Source organism: Schistocerca serialis, chromosome 9 (genome assembly GCF_023864345.2).
Source record: "Schistocerca serialis cubense isolate TAMUIC-IGC-003099 chromosome 9, iqSchSeri2.2, whole genome shotgun sequence".
NCBI classification, from domain to species: domain Eukaryota; kingdom Metazoa; phylum Arthropoda; class Insecta; order Orthoptera; family Acrididae; genus Schistocerca; species Schistocerca serialis.
In genome coordinates, this window is record NC_064646.1 from 487,952,101 (window position 1) to 487,972,009 (window position 19,909).

The 19,909-nt window shown below is 41.2% G+C and overlaps 1 protein-coding gene across 1 annotated transcript in view; it reads left to right on the forward strand.

The window, feature by feature from the left end:
• LOC126418544 (protein son of sevenless) overlaps nt 1-19,909 on the forward strand; it is a 192,592-nt gene that overhangs the window by 114,865 nt on the left and 57,818 nt on the right. The window contains exons 18-21 of the mRNA XM_050085359.1: nt 3,011-3,193; nt 7,295-7,412; nt 12,412-12,581; nt 15,054-15,170. Coding sequence (XP_049941316.1) covers nt 3,011-3,193; nt 7,295-7,412; nt 12,412-12,581; nt 15,054-15,170 — 588 coding nt within the window. The remainder of the gene's footprint in view (nt 1-3,010; nt 3,194-7,294; nt 7,413-12,411; nt 12,582-15,053; nt 15,171-19,909) is intronic.

Consider the following 19,909-nt stretch of genomic DNA (forward strand, 5'->3'; position numbering starts at 1 on the left):
AACAGTTTTACAGGCAAAACAAATAATGAAGTAAAATAGCAAAGGGAGTTGTGTTAATGATTTTCAGCCATTAGACACACCTCCACTTATTATCCATAACACTCAAATTGCCACCTACTACTGATATGTTTCATTTGAAATGAGGCTGTGTTACCTTTGTATCCACTTCATGAACACCCTGAAAGCTAAGTTCTCATATGAAACTGAAAAGATCTCCCAGCAATTCCTCCTCCTCCTCGGGAACATTAAACTGCATTATATGCAGAGAGCTTCCTGAGATTTTGTCATACACTTAAAACACTTGGTGGATTAAACAATGGAAAATTGAGGACGGATTGTAACAATGTTACGTGAAGGAAAGTTGCTACTGACCATATGTTGTAGATGCTGATTCGCATGTAGGTACAACAAAAAGACTGTCACAAATAAAGCTTTTGGCCATTAAGGCCTTTGTCAAAAATAGCGCTCTCTCTCTCTCTCTCTCTCTCTCTCTCTCTCTCTCTCTCTCTCTCTCTCTCTCTCTCACACACACATACACACACACACACACACACACACACGACTGGGTCTCAGGCAACTGAGGCCACACTGCGAACAGCAGAACCAGTGCACGATAAGAATGGCAATAGGGTGAGGGTGAGGAGGAGACTGGGTTGGGAGGGGATGGGATAGTAGAATAGATGTGGCGGACAGTGGAAGTGCTGCATGTTAGATGGAGGGCTGGTGAGATGTGGGGAGGGGGGGATTGGAAAATGAGAGAAATAAAAACACTGGATGTGGTGGTAGACCAATACCTTCAACATATTACCTGGAACCTATCCACATTCCTCCAGATCCTCAACAACTTCTTCCCCATTTGCATCACGTAGTCCTACTCAACCCAATAAGCCACTTTCCTCGATAGTCATCTTGTGGTGTTGCAGTTCTTGTTATGTCTGTCCTTGCTATGATATGGGAAGAGGAATTTCACCTTATGTGTGACACCTTTTTTCTATTTTGTTTCACCCTCGGATATGTTTCACCACATTTTGTGCTATCTTCAGTGGGTTGTTTTTTATTTTCTAATTTACATGATACTATTGGACATTTATTTTGGTAGCTGTTCTGCTACACAATTTACAACTTCTCATGGTTTTGATATTGTGGTGCATTCTCATATGTTGTTGGCAAAGTGAATATGCAGATTTCGTGACCTATGGTCATTTGAACCTGCACTTTCTCTGATTTTTCAAAACATAGGCAGAGTTTTCGCCAACATTATGTGGTGTTGTGGCTGTGACTACAAAAACAAATCTCCCGTGCCTTATCTTTCCAGTCTCCCTCCACCTCCCGAAGTCCCACTGTCCAGCCGTAGAGGAGCACTCCCCTCGTAACTCAGTACCACCCTGGATTGGAGCAACTTAATTACATTCTCTCCCAGGGGTACAATTACCTCTCGTCATGCCCTGAAATGAGAAATGTCCTGCCCACTATCCTTTCCACCCTTCCCACTCCTCCCGCAGTGGTATTCCACTGTCCACTGAATCTATGCACTATACTCGTCCATCCGTACGCAACTCTGCTCCTGACCCCTTACCTCATGGCTCATACCCCTGTAATAGACCTAGATGCAAGACTGTCCCATACATCCTCCCACGACCACCTACTCCAGTCCGGTCACAAACATAACCTATCCCATCAAAGACCTGTGAAACCAGTCATGTGATCTACAAGCTAAGCTGCAACCACTGTGCTGCATTCTATATGGGCATGACAGCCAACAAGCTGTCTGTCCACATGAATGGCCACCAACAAACTGTGGCCAAGAAACAAGTGGACAACCCTGTTGTTGAACACTCTGCCAAACATGACTCCTTCACTTCAATGATTGCTTACAGCCTGTGCCATATGAATCCTTCCCAGCAACACCAGCTTTCTAAATTACGCAGGTGGGAAGTTTCTCTGCAATTATCCTATGCCGCCGCAACCCTTCTGGCCTCAACCTCCATCAGTATTTGTCCTCACCCACCCAGCCCCTTCCCTGTTCTCATTCCAGCACTATGCAGCCCTGATTCTACCTCCGCACTCAGTCTCTTTAATTCTCTCCTTTTCTGCTGCGTCCCGCTCCCTTCCCCTCTCCACCTCTCGCCAGCCCTCCATCTAACCTGCAGCACTTTATTGTCCACCACCCCTACCTTACTATCCCTCCCCCCTCCCTGCCACAGCCTCCTCCTTACCCCACCCAGTTGCCACTCCCATCATGCACTAGTGCTGTTGCTCACAGTGTGGCCTCAGTTGTCTGAGACCACTGTTGTGTGTGAGTTGCATTTGTGTGTGTGTGTGTGTGTGTGTGTGTGTGTGTGTGTGTGTGTGTTCTTTACTGGCCTAAAGCTTTATTTGTGACAGTGTTTTTGTTGTGCCTATCTGCAACCCAGTATCTGTGCTATATGGTAACAACTTTCTTTCTTGCAATAGTCTTATGTAGTGGATTAATCAAAACAAAAAAATTAACCATGTATGATTTTGCAAAGAAACTGGGTATTTAAGGGATTTTCCTGGCTTCCACTTACAGCTCAGATGCAGATCTGCAGTAATATATTTTCTGTAGTACAATATATGGACAGCACAGTGGCTTTCATGTGGAAGAGAATATTCAAAAATTTTCATTTCTTTTATCTTGTCAATTGGTATCTCATTGACTGACTGAGCAATATGCACTTTGTCAGTTGTTGTAACTTACTCTTGTGTTTTTGTTTTAGGACATCATCATTTGTTTCAAGTGATATATTTGTAATTGAGAAGAAATGCATTGTACACTTTCACCTCCTTGTCTTTCATCTTAAATCATGTAGTGCTGTCTGCTACACCCTACCCTCTAATGTGTCAGCTGGCATGAGTAACTTCTTTCAGTTTTGTAATTCAAGATGAATATTTGCAATATTAAAGGGAGGTGTAGAAACTGAATTACAATAAAATAGAAGAGATGCAAAAATTGTACATTGTAACTAGTAATATTTTTGCTTGTTTGCAGTTCACACGATGGCTAGAAAAAAATATTGTGGAAGCAGAAAACTTTGAAGAAAGAGTTGCAATAGTATCTCGGATAATTGAGATTATGTTAGTTTTACAGGAACTGAACAATTTTAATGGTGTATTGGCTGTTGTGTCGGCAATGGGCTCTGCATCAGTCTTCAGGCTTAAATTTACTTTCCAGGTATGGTATTGTTTTATATTCTGTATGTTAGTGTGACTTAACATTATAAGCTATGTACAGAATTGCTGTTAGTGATGTTTCTTATGTTTTGTCAGCACAAGTGGCTGGCATTGTCAAACATTTGCCCTCCATTACCAGTAGCTGAGTGGACTTGAGCCTGTGACTGGAGATTATATATATCTGTCACACAAACTTCTCCAGGCATTTCCCTGGCCATTTTAACTGTGGTTCTCCTGTTATCTGCAGTGATTTATAGCCACAGCACAAGATTCCAGGATCTGTTTATCTTGAGTCTTACTTCTTTCTTGTTAAAAGTATTGTCATGTTTATGAATTTAAAATTAACACTTTCCTGAACAAGCGGATGGGGTAGGTCTTTGCAGAGAGAACCAATGTATCAGGGAATACTTTTACATGATATGTCTCACGGCACGTACTCCTCCAATGCTGATTTCTCTACCTGCCCGAAACTACAATACTGTTTCTGTACACTGATGGATCATTCAGACATTATGATGTAAACTTTTCCACATGTACTCTGCGTGTGGTATGCCAAACACCCGCAGCATTGTGAGTGGTTTCTTTTCTGATCTGAGACACTCTTCAATCTTCCTAATTTGTTTTTGCAGTATGAGAGTAATTCTGTTTGCAAAAGACAAATGTCGCCCACTTGCAACGTCGGGAACACATGTGGAAAAGTCTGTGTCGAAATGACAGGACAATCCATCAGTACCAGGTTCATTGAACTTAAATGGTATTGCAGGTTGGAACAGGTGAAGAAATCAGCTGTGGCGGAGTGTGCTCTGTGTGAGATCAGCCAAGTAATAAAATTCACCAACATACAGAATCATGCTGTGTAGAATAGCTACCATGCCTGTTTGTTCAGGGGAGCCATTGAGATTCATAAAAATGACAGTTTTTAACAAGAAATAAGAAAACTCAATGTAAATCGATCCTGGATTGCCACACAGTGGCCAACAACTATTGAAGGTAGCATAGAGAAAACCATGGCTGTAGTGAGCAGGAAAAGGTCCCGGAGACAAAGGCATGGCGGTTCCAAATAATTTCTGGTTATGGGCTCGACTGTGGTCCACTAACGGCAAGCCTTTGACGGTGGCAGCCACTCGTACTGGCAACATTATAGTGCTGTGACGGAGACCAATAAAAGCTTGACTAGGGGAAAAATTTGTGTAATTGCAAACTATTGTAGAGAGGCAGGAGAGAGGGCCGTGAACAACCTGCTAAACTCCTGAGTAACTGGGTGGGTGGGGGGAAGAGGGGGGTTAATAACTTTTTATCTTTTCCTCGGGTAACTCAAAAAACTACAGCTTCTAGCGAAAATGTTTCACAATACAAAATGAAACTACATTAAATTCCCCACAAAAAGGTCCGATCCCTTTTTATTTTTTTGCCCTCCCCTATATATTGCAGTGGATGGAAGGACTGGAGGTTATTAAAACTGGTGTCTTAATGGTGTAAAATTAATGTTTATACTTAAATAAAGTAAGTTAAGGACAAATATTAAAGCTGTATATCATCCAAGTGTAGTAGAACCATACTAAGGGATAAATTGTTGTATTCTGTGGATGTGATGGGCGGAGGGGGGGGGGGGGGGGCATGGAGGGTGGAGGGTAGAGGTTTGAAGAAAGGCAGTTGCTGGATTGTGGTCCCTCCTTAGTGGGTCTGCAGCCTGAAGAAAGACCCCACAGTCTCTACCGTACGTCACAAGAAGCAGGAATTGGTTTTACAAAGTTGTTCCAACACTTCTGCTGCTTGCCTCTTGAATCACTGATAGTGAAGTGTGCACACACGTCTGGGTTGGTGGGCTGTTTTATTTTTCACCGATATGGAATACAGATATGAAACAACAACCGTATGGAAGGGATAGGTAGCTACTCACCACATATAGGTAGGTAGCTACTCACCACATATAGGTAGGTAGTTACTCACCACATATAGGTAGGTAGTTACTCACCACATATAGGTAGGTAGCTACTCACCACATATAGGTAGGTAGCTACTCACCACATATAGGTAGGTAGCTACTCACCACATATAGGTAGGTAGCTACTCACCACATATAGGTAGCTACTCACCACATGGAGGAGGCAGTAAGTAGCAGACAGGCACAATTAAAAAAAAACAGACTTGTTTATCATCATGCCCTGAAATGCCCTCTTCCACCCAACCTCTACAACATCCTAGTCCATACCTATACTTCTCCCAGTCTCAACCACTTGCCAACAACTGCCCAATCTACCCACTTGGCACTTCCTATTGCAGTCCTGTCGCGGGCTTATCCCACCCCGTCAGAGGTCGGGTCACCTGTGAAATCAGCCATGCTGCATACTAGTTGTGCTGCAACCATTGGGATAACCACCAACTAGCTGTCCACTGGGATAAATGGCCAATTCCCCAAACTGTGGCCAAGAGCAATGTAGACCACCCACTGCCACAGCATGCAGCTGAACAAAACATGCTTGATTTCAGTGGCTGCTTCACTACCTGAGCCATCTGGATTCTCCCCTCCACCACCAGCTTTTCTGAACTTCACATGTGGGAGTTATCCTTACAGCACATTCTCTGCTCCCAAAATTATCCCTGCCTCAACCTACGGTAACCTACTGAACCCACACCCTCCACCCTTTTGACATTCCCTCACTCCTTTTGTTTGCCACTCTGCCAGTGTACCCACCTGCCCTTTTCCCTTCCCTGTTCCACTCTTTTTCCACTCCCCATTTTTTTCTCCACACCCCACCTTCTGATGCTGCCTCTGGCAGTCTCTGGTTGCTGCACACCCTGCCAGACAGTGCTCTTCACTCCCTGGGCGTGTCTGTGTACTGCATTGTCAGTGACCCGTAAGGTGCAGTACGGAAGGATTGGTATAACTTTGTGCAACACCCTGCAGTTGCTTCTTTTGATGTATGGGGGTTGATAAGAGTAGGGAACCCCTGCTTGCTCTTTAGTGTGCAGGTCTATGAAGGAGGGAAGTTAGTGAGCACAGTGTGGCAACATGTCTACCCTCACGCTTCTAACCTTCACACTGATCCTCCTCTACAATGCATTACACCTTCAGAACATAATTCACCTCTGAAAGCAGGTCTCTTGCACTTCGGTGTGGTACACACATTTAATATTTGTGCTTGAACCACTTCTTTTACTAATATACATTAATTTTATACAATTTAAATGCTATTGTTAGTAATCTAACAATGGAAAATGCAGGATGGAATGTAGTTGCTACTGACCATATAGTGGAGATGCTGAGTCACAGATAGGCATGACAAAAAGACTGCCAGAAAGTGAGCTTTCAGCCCAACAGGCCTTCGTTGAAAATAAACAGTATAACACACACCCACACACACGCGCGCGCAAACGCAACCCCCACCCATGTGACCACATTCTCTGGCTGTTGAAGCCAGACTCAACAGCCATAGACTGTGGTTATGTGTGTGTGTTGTGTGTGTGTGTGTGTGTGTGTGTGTGTGGTGTCTATATTCAAAGAAGGCCTCATTGGCCGAAAGCTCACTTTCTGACAGTCTTTTTGTCGTGCCTATCTGTGACTCAGCATCTCTGCTATATGGTGAGTAGCTGCTACCTTTTCATAATATTTCTGTTGTTAATAATTTGTGGTTTTTCCATACCCTGCAACACAGAAACTATTAGTTCCATAGAAGAAATGAATAGGGCCATTTCTGTATGAAATTTAATGTAGGTTAATTTTGTATTGGAAAAAAATTGTGCTAGAAGCTGCAGTTTTTGTGTTGTTCTAGAAAAACATAGAAAGTTACCTTTAAACACCACACCCACTCTTCCACAGGATTTTTAATATTATGTTCATGGCACTACCTCCTACCACTCTACAAAGATGTGTGAATACACAGAATTTTTATCCTAATTTTCCTTCTCTTACAGGACTATTGGGAAAATCGTTAAAAAACTGTTGACCGAAAAACCAGAAACAAAAGTCAACAGACAGTATGTCATTATTGGCTATATTTCCCTGTCAGCACTTCACATTTTCATTATACCGAAGTTCTGTTTAAGAGGTTACTCTTGGGTTTATAAATCTAACATTACTGAAATATTATTTCCCTTGCAGGCCATATCAGCTCGTTTGGAGAAAGCTCTTGAGGATGCAAGAGAGCTTAATAGTGATCATTTTCGAAAATATCAAGAGAAACTTCGTTCGATTAATCCTCCGTGTGTTCCTTTTTTTGGTGAGTTTTCTAGATAACTTGAAATAGGAGAGGGTTGTAAATTTGTTTAGTTATTCTATTTTCTATGTTCTGCATGAGGTTGACGGGTCATTCTTTATCCTGAAATAAGATTCTGTCAACATGGTGATCCACGGTCATATGATAAAATATATCCTGATAATTATTGATGATGCCAGTGTTGTGAGTATAGTTATGTAGTTAGTTCTGGCTTTAGTGCCCCCCCCCCCCCCCCTCTCTCTCTCTCTCTCTCTCTCTCTCTCTCTCTCTCTCTCTCTCTCTAAGAACAGAAGCAAATGAGTTGTAGCGTATGAAAAATAACAGCGCCTTTAAAATTATTTTCTTAAATAAAATTACTTGGCTCATACTACGTCCTTCAGAACTTTCTCAATTGGATTTTAGTTCTATCTGGTATCTTTTTTCATATTGTACTCTGGAGTCACTTATCTTTTTTTCAAAACAGATAATTAATATTTCAAAAATTTCCGCAGTTTGTTCATCTTAGGCAACAAATTTTGTGTATTTACATTAAGTAATGTTCACTGCAGTTTAACATTCTTTGGTAAATTTCAAATTGCTACCCCATCAATTTTTGCAGGAGGTGACAATTGTCATTCAAATCCTTCTACCCATTGCCATCATTTGTGTGAAATCTTGTATGTAGATGCTTAATGATACACTCATAGTCTCGTTTTAGCATTCATTGGTGATATAAAACCATATAAAAGTGACAGAAACATTGGAAAAGTTAAAACAAATAGCACTAGGCACAATCATGTAAAACCCAATCAGATAGCTCATCCTCTCTCTTTGCAGACAACACAGAAATTATGTCTGATCAGTGGATGTCTGTTGGAAAGAGATTTATTTGAATATTGCATGGATCATGTCATATTTTAAGCTTGGATTTGAACATGTGGACACTGTGTGGAGGCATTGTTCCTAAAAATCTTAGCTCTGAGCAGATAGAATGACATGTAGAAAAGACAAAGTTATTTGTATCGCCCAGTAGACCTGAAACATCGACATTCAAATGGACAAAAATTGCTGTCACTGACATTGCAGTAGCTACAGCAAAATTCAGCAACTCAAAATCAGATTTCTGTGGCCTGTCAAATTTTGTTATTAAGAAGATAGCAGATCTTATACTGCAACCACTTTATATACTAATAAATAGAATTTTTATCTTTTCCAGCCTCTTTAAAAATAATAGTAGTTGTCCCTCTACCTTAAAAAAATTGAGAAGTGCGAGTATGACTCACGCTCAGAGGATTCCACACTAACTTAATCGTGTGTATAGTCAATTCATCCATCCCGGGAATTGAGAGTATTGACAATTTTTGCCTGTTGTCAGTATTGATACTGCCAAGATACCAGTTCCAGGACTTGTAAGATTTTTTAGAATGCTTTAATTTTGAATTTCAATTTTTTGTGCAATTTTGCATTTGTTATTGCAGTTGTGTTGACCTCATCTGCTCTTATCCCTGTAGTAGTTACTTGTAAGATTTGACAGAAGTCTCCAGAGTATAAAACGCTACAGTCGTCCACAGGGCTATTGTTGTTATGCTTATGTCGAATTGTTCTATGGAATGCTTCAATGGATATGACATGGGCTATCAGAACCTGATTCCAAACAATGGAACTGCAATTTTGCATCAATTACGTGTATTACTTTGCTTCGAACTTTACAGATGCTGTACATGTCATAAGCATAGACAGTCAGGGAATGTTTGTTTGTAGAATAAGCAGTTGGTAAAGGATCTGCGATGCTAGCACCGGTGTGGCGCATTAGTCAGTTGACATTACACCTATCAGCACTAGATGGCAAAAGCGTTGTTTTCACAGCAGCCGGGGGATTCTCTTCACTGTAACTCAGCCAGTTAAATTGAAATATTTGTATTGTAAATTATATGCAAAATCCTTCCTTGTGAATCACACTACCTATTACTGAGAACCAGATCAAAATTCCTACAGTAATTGCTTAGAATTTTGACAGATTATGAGTAAAATGTAAGTCTGTAACAGAAATATATAGAGGGAAACATTCCACCTGGGAAAAATATATCTAAAAAGAAAGATGATGTAACTTACCAAACGAAAGTGTTGGTATGTTGATAGGCACACAAACACACACACAAAATTCAAGCTTTCACAACCCACGGTTGCTTCATCAGGATGAAGCAACCATGGGTTGCGAAAGCTTGAATTTTGTGTGTGTGTGTGTGTGTGTGTTTGTGTGTCTATCAACATACCAACGCTTTTGTTCGGTAAGTTACATCATCTTTGTGTGTGTGTGTGTGTGTGTGTGTGTGTGTGTGTGTGTGTGTGTCTATATATATATATATAGCGCACATGTGTGAGAGTGTACACCTGTCCTTTTTTCCCCCTAAGCTAAGTCTTTCCGTGCCCAGGATTGGAATGACTCCTTATCCTCTCCCTTAAAACCCACATCCTTCCCTCTTTCCTGATGAAGCAACCATTGGTTGCGAAAGCTTGAATTTCGTGTGTGTGTTTGTGTTTATTTGTGTGTCTATCAACATACCAACGCTTTCGTTTGATAAGTTACATCATCTTTGTTTTTAGATATATTTTTCCCACGTGGAATGTTTCTTATGTAATATAATTACAAATTACAAGCTTTGTATTTTTTCTTTTACTTGTGCTGTGAAACCATGCTTCTTGCCAAAGTTTATGAATCTAGGTCAATGGGAAGCTTCCTATAGGTTTTGATGAGTGTGTTAGTGAGCATCAAAAAATGGTCATGTCTTTTGATTGCATTGATTTAGAAGCTTTTTTCTTTTTGCCGCCAAGGGACTGTAGAACTTATTATGTGACAAAATTTCAACTTTATACCTGTACTCGTTCCTGAGAAAAGCGGTCTTAAAAGTTGGACAGCAGTGTGGTCCAATAAAGGTTCTGTTTTTACTAATTGAGGTTCAGATCCATAAAAAGGAAACAAGTCATGTGTTGCTAATTGTTGTCAGATTTCTTTTGCCCCTATACTTTCGGTAATAGTATAACATTGTATGTATCAACCTATTTACAAACATTTTATCTGTAATGAAACACTGACAAACTCGTTATGGCTTCAGGGAAAAATTATGTACACCAGAAGCTGTTGAAAATGTTGTTTCAGCCATATGCAGTGTCTTTGAAGCAAAATCATCTGTTGATGCTATACTGATCGATTTGAGCTAGGCATTTGCCTTGTAAACCATTAGATTCTTATAGGTAAACTGAGGTGCTGTGACATTGTGTATTGTTAAATTTGCACAAACGTTAATAGCATGGAAAATACTCAAAGATTAAATAAGTAAGTAGAATTTATAGTCATGTGAGTGAATCCAATGACAAGAATACTGAAGGCAGTAGTGATATACCTCCAACTCTTCACACCTACAAAAAACAAAAATGAGCAGATGAAAGGTACTGCTCGACATATCCAAATGCAGGCTTCCTCAGCTAATTTCAAAGGCAGGGTCTTCTAATTATGAGCCAGGTAACAGTTTAATTATCATTTAAACCATAAAAAATTTTCCCACATGCCACCTTTTGGTGCAAGAAGGTGAGCAATACATATAACTTGCTGAAATTCCACATCACGGTGAAGCTGTTACCTGGATGCAAACACTGCCTGTCAGCAGTCATACTGTAAATATCTTTACAGACTGTAGAAGTATTCGTAAGACTTTTTGGCACGAAATATCAGGTTTCCTTTGTATTTCAATTATTATTATTATTATTATTATTATTATTATTATTATTATTATTAGTAGTAGTAGTAGTAGTAGTAGAGGCAGAAGCGGCGATGGTAGTGGTATTTTGCCTCCCTAAGACACTTGTGCTGACTGACCATTGGTGTTCTTCAAATTACTTCAGTTTTTGCATTTATTCTGAATTATTAAGATGCAGGAAGATGAGCAGGAACCAGAGATCACTTTCTTTTCAGTTACTGCTGTTGTAGGGGAGTTACACATTGTCTGACTGCAGTGGACACTTGTGTGTCTTGCTGCAGAGCTTATGTTGCACATGAACGGTAATGGAAGTATGTTAATGTAATACATTCTGGTGTGGTTTTCCTTATGCTGAATTATTTTGATGTTGATTTAGTATTTATTTAATTTCAAATACCAGTTTACTATTCAAACAATGTGTTTTACGGTGGCGTCTCTGTATTTCACAACTGCTTTATCAGTGTATCGCTTCTCTTCAAAGAACGGAAGCATCTTTGAACGACCTTATAGCATTAATTTTCACTACTTTTGAAACTCGTCTTACGACTATTGTTTTTAAAGAATATCATTATCTTTTGGACTTTCTTGGGCAATACACCACATTGCATACTGTTGCAAGCAGTAGAAATTGAATTGATTTCTTATCTGCATTGATTGCACAAGGATCATGCATCTCGTCTTTGCTACCAGACTAATCATCAGAGTGGGACGTACCTCACATCTTGATGCTTTGGATTACTTTAACCTCCACTAAAATTTGTAGATTTAGCAAATTATGTTACGCTGCAAACATTAACCTCCAATCAGAAACATTTGGGTTAATTTTCTGAATTGCCAATGTCTGTTGGTGTCATCTTTCGTTGTGAAGAGAAACTAGAACTATTGTTATAATACTGAGAGATGAGCTTGATGTACTTCATGAAGCTTGCATAAATAAACTAATGCTGTTGACAGTGTAGCCAAAAATACCTGAATGTAGTTTCATACCAACCGACAAGATTGGATTCTCCAAATGTTGCCAAAAATGGCAGAAACAGGTAAAAGAAGGTTTCTTATTAGAGTGAATGTGAATACCTTAGTGTACTTAGTTCATATATGAGGTCAGTACTGTAACATATATAATGCATTTGTTTATTCTTATTAGTTTTTTTCAATTGGTAATATGAATATTTTCTTACACTTAAAAAACACACTTCATGAAACAGCTATTTAAGTTCATTAATTTTTACTGTTGCTAGAAATGAAAAAAAAAAAAAACATTTCTGCAGGTATGTACCTGACTAACATCCTTCATATTGAAGAGGGAAATCCTGACTACTTGCCAAACTCTCCAGAACTTATTAACTTCAGCAAACGACGGAAAGTAGCTGAAATAACGGGTGAAATACAACAGTACCAGAACCAACCTTATTGTTTAAAGACTGAACCAAAGATTCGGGTGTGTACCTATCTACTAGTATGTGGTATAATAAAAAGGTTTCTTTTGTATATATATTATGAGAGTATTGCTGCTTTTTTTTACCCTTAATCTTACAATAATATGTCATCACAGGAGAAACTTGGAGCTACTCTAATCACATAATCTGATTAGAGGTTCCTTTCTCACTGAAGTATTTGGTAAAAAGGAAATTTTGATGTGATAAAGATGAAATCTATCAAAACTGGACAGTTATTATGAGAAGGAAAGTTGCTACTCACCATATAGTGGAGATGCTGCAGTCTCAGGCAACTGAGGCCACACTGCTCGCAGCAGCACTAGTTCGCGGTATGTCCTCAGTTGCCTGAGACTGCAATCGTGTGTGCGCGTGTCATCTAATTTTGGCGAATGCCTTACTGGCCAATAGCTTATTTGTGACAGTCTTTTGTTGTGCCTATCTGTGACTCAGCATCTCAGCTATATGGTGAGTAGCAACTTTCATTCTCATAATATTGTTACATCCCATCCTCGATTTTTCATAGTTTGATAACTGGAAATTTTTGTCTCAGAGAAAATAAGTCTGTTTTCTAACAATTAAATCGGTAGTATCTGGTATTTTGATGTAGTTAGAGAAGGAAAGCTAGAAAAAAATGGTGTAAACAGACATGAGAATAAAACTGCCAGTTTCCTTTTGTGTTACTTAACCCCCCCCCCCCTCTCTTCCACTCCCTCCCTCCCTCCCCCACTCTTGCTCCCCCCCCACTCTTGCTCCCCCCCACTCTTGCTCCCCCCCACTCTTGCTCCCCCCCACTCTTGCTCCCCCCCACTCTTGCTCCCCCCCCACTCTTGCTCCCCCCCCCACTCTTGCTCCCCCCACTCTTGCTCCCCCCCCACTCTTGCTCCCCCCCACTCTTGCTCCCCCCCACTCTTGCTCCCCCCCACTCTTGCTCCCCCCCACTCTTGCTCCTACCCCCCACTCTTGCTCCTACCCCCCACTCTTGCTCCTACCCCCCACTCTTGCTCCTACCCCCCACTCTTGCTCCTACCCCCCACTCTTGCTCCTACCCCCCACTCTTGCTCCTACCCCCCACTCTTGCTCCTACCCCCCACTCTTGCTCCTACCCCCCACTCTTGCTCCTACCCCCCACTCTTGCTCCTACCCCCCACTCTTGCTCCTACCCCCCACTCTTGCTCCTACCCCCCACTCTTGCTCCTACCCCCCACTCTTGCTCCTACCCCCCACTCTTGCTCCTACCCCCCACTCTTGCTCCTACCCCCCCACTCTTGCTCCTACCCCCCACTCTTGCTCCTACCCCCCACTCTTGCTCCTACCCCCCACTCTTGCTCCTACCCCCCACTCTTGCTCCTACCCCCCACTCTTGCTCCTACCCCCCACTCTTGCTCCTACCCCCCACTCTTGCTCCTACCCCCCACTCTTGCTCCCCCCACTCTTGCTCCCCCCCACTCTTGCTCTCCCCCCCACTCTTGCTCCCCCCTGTCCACCCCCCCCCCCCCCCCCCCCCCCGTCCACCCCTCTCCACCCCCTATCCCTGCCCCATTTCTCGATCTCTATTTTTATATCTATCACACATACAATATCTTAGTAGAGCTCTAAAGTTGTAGATCACTACTTTCTTGCACTCAAATTTGTGCTGCCAAAAAATTTGATTCAATGTACCGGGTGATCAAAAAGTCAGTATAAATTTGGAAACTGAATAAATCACGGAATAATGTAGATAGATAGGTACAAATTGACACACATGCTTGGAATGACACGGGATTTTATTAGAACCAAAAAAATACAAAAGTTCAAAAAATGTCAGACAGATGGCACTTCATCTGATCAGAATAGCAATAATTAGCATAACAGAGTAAGACAAAGCAAAGATTATGTTCTTTACAGGAAATGCTCAATATGTCCACCATCATTACTCAACAATAGCTGTAGTCGAGGAATAATGTTGTGAACAGCACTGTAAAGCATGTCGGGAGCTATGGTGAGGCATTGGCGTCGGATTTTGTCTTTCAGCATCTCTAGAGATGTCAATCAATCACGATACGCTTGCGACCTCAGGTAACCCCAAAGCCAATAATCGCACAGACTGAGGTCTGGGGACCTGGGAGGCCAAGCATGACGAAAGTGGCGGCTGAGCACACGATCATTACCAAACGACACGCGCAAGAGATCTTTCACGCATATAGCAATATTGGGTGGTTCTAATAAAACCTCATGTCATTCCAAGCATGTGTGTCAATTTTTACACCTCTATATACATTATTCCATGGTTTATTAAGTTTTAAAATTTATACTGACTTTTTGATCACCCGGTATTATTCGTGTTTTAAGTCTGTCTCTGGTTTCACTGTATTTAATGTAAATCTTCCTTTTCATATCTTTATAAAAAATAGAATATAGAATATGCATACATTGTAACTACAACTCCACACGCCATAACTTCAAAATTATTTTTTAAGTGTCCTTTTTTATTGCAGCATTTTTTGGAAACACTGGCACCATTTGAAGATATGAAAGATGCAGATATCAGCAATTACTTGTACAATAAGTCATTGGAAATAGAGCCTCGTGGTTGCAGACAGCCACCTAGATTTGTGAGTAAAAAATAAATAAATAAATAAATTTATGTAGCGTGGTAATTGTAGGAAATGGCAATAAAACTTCAATATAAAACACACACAAATGGGTTCAGTTACTGCACAGGGCCTCTAAAAATAAATTGTGGAAAATGCATGAACTGAACAGTGACAGTATCTGCCTCTCACTCATTAATGTATAACCCATTTGGGTCATGACCACTATTAACTGATTCTTATTGTGAATGTCTGGCAATATGGACCACTGATTAATTAAGGAAAATAAACCCTTTCAATGAATCTGTAATCATTGTGAACTTTATGAACCGTTCTGTCATAATAATTTAAGAATTTTTTATTATTTTATTTCACATTAAATGCTTTGACCCTTGCATCTTCAGAAGTTGTAATTAAGATCAGAAGCAATATAAAAATTGTTAAGTATAATGTATGTACATATCAAGCACTAACAGCAGTGACACATCACTTGTTAAACTTCTCAAATAAGGTGAATGTATAGTAAACTGTGTGCTGAAGCAAGGTGTCAACTACCAGTTAAGCTCAAAATTTCACACTGGCAAAAATGGCAGCCGAGAGGCAACACTACAAATACTACCTGACAAATTTTGAAATATGACTTCATAGTTGATCATTGTACTGTGCACAATGAAGCACAGAAGGATGAATAGAAGTTTACATTTCGTTTGTTTAGATAGAAATGATGCAAGCGTAATGGGAATGAAGTAATACATGGAATATTGGTTCAAGCTTTCAAACATTTCAATCATTATTAATCGATTAACAGTTATAGTCATCAGTCTATAGTCTGGTTTGATGCCGCTATCGAAATTTGTGTTCTGTTCAATTCTATTTTTATCTGCATTGCAGCAACAGCTGACATCCACTCGAACTTGCTTATTGTATTTGAGCCTTGGTTGTCTTCTACAGTTTTAACCCCCAACTCTTCCCTTCCTTCCCTTCCTTACCAAACTGACTATTGCTTGATGTTGCAAGATGTGTCCTATCAATCAATCCCTTCTTTTAGCCAACATGTGCCATAAATTTCTTTTCTGTTCAGTTCAGTATGGCCTCGGTAGTTACCCACTCCACTCAAGTAATCTACAACATGCTTCTGTAGCACCACATTTCAAAAGTGTGTGTTCTTTTCTCAACTATTCTATTTATCATCCATGTTTCACTGCCTTTCAGGGCTGCACTTCAAACAAATGCTTTCAGAAAAATGCATCCTAACACTTAAATTTATGACAGATATTTTAATATTGTTCTTTTTCAAGGGCACTTTCCTTGCTATTGTCAGTTTACATTTTATATCTCTCCACTTTCGGTGTCATTGTCTTGCTACACAAATAGCAAAACTCATCTACCGTTTCCAGTAATTCATTTCCTAACCAAATTATTTGGGCTTGATGTGATTTAGCTAAACTTCTTTCTTCAGGGACACAGGATGTTTATTCTCAACATTTCCCTACTTGTCTCTGTTAACAATACATATGTGAAATAGAAATCAAAAATCTTAGAGGAATTTCAGCATTTATTGCAGTAAGCAGGTGCATTTGCTTTGCCAGCTCATGGTAAACCACCTCAAGTGAATCTTGGAACCCCTGATGAAGCAACTTTCACTATATCACAAGTAGAAACCTGAGAAACCAGAATACAGTCAGCGGATTTCTATTTGAAATATCCCTGTGTGGCATGTGAAAGCATTACAAATTCATTGAAATACTAGTACACCCCATTAGCTTTTCTAATTAACCTTATCTCTTTTCAAGAAGATACCCATTCTGAACAGCTGATCTTCCATTCCCTTTACCATCTCTGCCCCAAGATGGCCTATATCAGTTACTCCACCCTTCTGTAAATAATCTGTGTTAGTATTTCACAACCATGACTTATTAAATTGACAGTTTAGATCAAGCAGTGGAAAGTCGAGGATGGAATTGCTACTCACCATATAAAGGAGACTTGAGTTGCTGATAGGCATGTTGAAAAGACAGTTATGCATTTAACCCTTCAATTGAAAGGCCTCCTACCAAAATAGAGGACACACACACACATTCCGACAAGCACAACTCACACACATGACCAGTCTGGCCACTGTGGCCAGACTGCAGACTAAAACTGCACCTTGCAGAAACACCAGTCTGGTATAGATGGTGGGGGTACAGAGGTGGAGGGGAAGGGATAGCAGGATAGGGGTGGGGAAAGATGTAGTTCTGCACGTGGAAACATGCAGGGGCATGGTGGGGGTGGGCTAGGGCTAGGGCTGCTAGGTGCAGTCAAGTTGTGTGTGTGTGTGGTGTTTTTTTTTTTTGGGGGGGGGGGGGGTTAAGAAAGTAGAGAAGGGAAAAAAAAGACTGTTGGCATAGAAGGTTGTGTAGTGCTGGAGCAGGGTAGGGGATACGTAGGTGGAGGGCAGGCACTAACGAACGTTGAGGCCAGGGTGTTATGGGAACTTATGATATATTACTGGGAGAGTTCCTACCTGTGCAATTTGAAAATGCTGGTGTTGTTAGGAAGGAGCCAGATGGCACAGATTGTGAAGTGGTCATTGAAATGAAGCACATAATGTTAGACAGTGTGCTCAGTAACTGGGTGGAGCAGCTGTCTTGTGGCCAGTCGGTTGGTGGCCATTCGTGTGGATAGACTGTTTGTAAGTTGTCAGGCCCATGTAGAATGTAGCACGGCGATTGCAGCTTAGTTTTTATATCATATGGCTGCTTTCACAGAAGGGCCTGCCTTAGATGGGGTAGGAAATGCTTGTGACAGAATTGGAATAGGTGATTGTGGTAGGATGTATGGGACACGTCTTGTATTCAGGTTTATTGCAGGGATATTAGCCATGAGGCAAGGGATTGGGGGCACAGTTGGAGCAGAGATGAACAAGAATATTGCACAGGTTTGGTGGGTGACAGAATATCTCTATGGGAGTGGTAGGAAGGATAGTGATTAGGATATTCCGCACTTCAGGTCACAATGTGAGGTAGTCAAAACCCTGGGGGCAAATATGATTCAGTTACTGCAGTCCTGGGTGGTATTGAGTCACGAGAGGTGTGCTCCATTGTGGCCGGACAATGGGTGTGTGGGCAGTGGTGGATGACTGGAGATATGAGGTGCAGGAGGTCTGTTTCTCTAGAATGTTGGGAAGGTAATTACAGTCTGTGAAGACTGCTGTGAGACACTTGCTATATCTGGAGGGACTGCTTGTCACTACAGATGCGATGACCTTGGGTGGATTGGCTGTGTGGATGAGATTTCTTGACATGGAGTGAGACACCTGTCAAAGTGGAGGCATTGCTTGTGGTTCGTATGTGGTTCGTAGGTTTGATGAGGAGAGGTGGGGGAGGGGAGGGGCAGTTGGCATCAACAATGATACCAGGGCACCTTGCGGTAAAGGACAGGAACTGTGAAGAGTTGATGGAGGAAATGACTGATGTATTTTTATATAGGAGGGTAGGTTAAGAGTCATAGGTTGAAGGTGTTGGTCCACGAGATCGGAAATTGTTACTTCGGGGACACAGTAATTTGCCCAAATGAGTCATCCTGAGTGGTTGGGATTATAGACTTTAGAAGGCAGTGCAAGAGGAGTTCTGGGAGTAGTAGAGATGAGAGGAGGGAGAGTGGGGGTGGGGGGGGGGGGTAAGTTCTGAGTTAGGCCTAAGGATTTGAGGAGGGACTGCAGATACTTCTGGATTTCTGGAATGGGGTCACTGTGGCAGGGTTTGCAGGTGGATGAATCTGACAGCTGGCGGAGTCCTTCTGCATATAATCCCAGCAGTTCAAAACCACAGTAGTGGAACCTTTGTTGGATCAGGAGCAGTTTTCAGCTGGTATGTTTCAGTTTTTCCTGCAGGTGTACGGTTGGTTTCCATGTTAAGAGTTTGAGTGATGGTGAGGCAAGGTTCGAGGGAGTGATTTGGGGGCAGTGGGGGTGGATCATGGTTGAATGGAGTTGTGAATTGAGTCAGGCAGGTTTCAGTATTGGTTTGGGTTGGGTGTAATTGCTAGCATTTGTGGTGAAAATATTCCCATTGGAGGGACTAGTAGGAGGAGAGAAGGTCTTTTGAGGGAGGTTTGTAGTCTGTTGTAGAGGTGGTGGATAGTTGTATAATCAAAGGCCGCAGTAGGAGGTGACAGGTGGAATTGGGAATTTTTTTGAGATGGCGTTCTGAATGTTGCTGTAGTTCCTGGGGGGTTAGAGTTTCAGTGTGAGAAATTTAGTGCAGGAATTTGGGATTGCAAAGCAGGAAAATTTTATGGTTGGAGAAGTGGTGTTGCAAGGCAGTTTGGGTGTGATTTTTGTGGTTTTTCAGGACTAGATTGGCAAGTATGTAATCTGACCGGATAAAGGTCATTGTGGAAGGAGGGATTGTGGCCAGAAGTGGGTAATTTGAGGGGGTGGGATCACTCCATAGCTGAGCAACAATGCAGGAACAGTATGTGGGACTGGGTCCTGGCTAACAGTTCAGTAATATGCACCTGTCAGTGCTTGATTTCAACAGTATTTAATTTAAAAAAAATGGAATGAGTTGAAAGAAAAATTGACTGTTGTTGGTGGATTTCGGTGTTTGGACGATGGCTATTTGTTCCATGTATTACTTGTTTGTATTACAATTTACCCATAGTTTGAGAATATAGTTACAGTGAAACTCCACTTTTATGCTTTTCAAGGGACTTCCAAAAAATGGCGTAAAATGTGGGAAATAACGTTTTAAGCTGTAGAAGTTATGTATAGCATA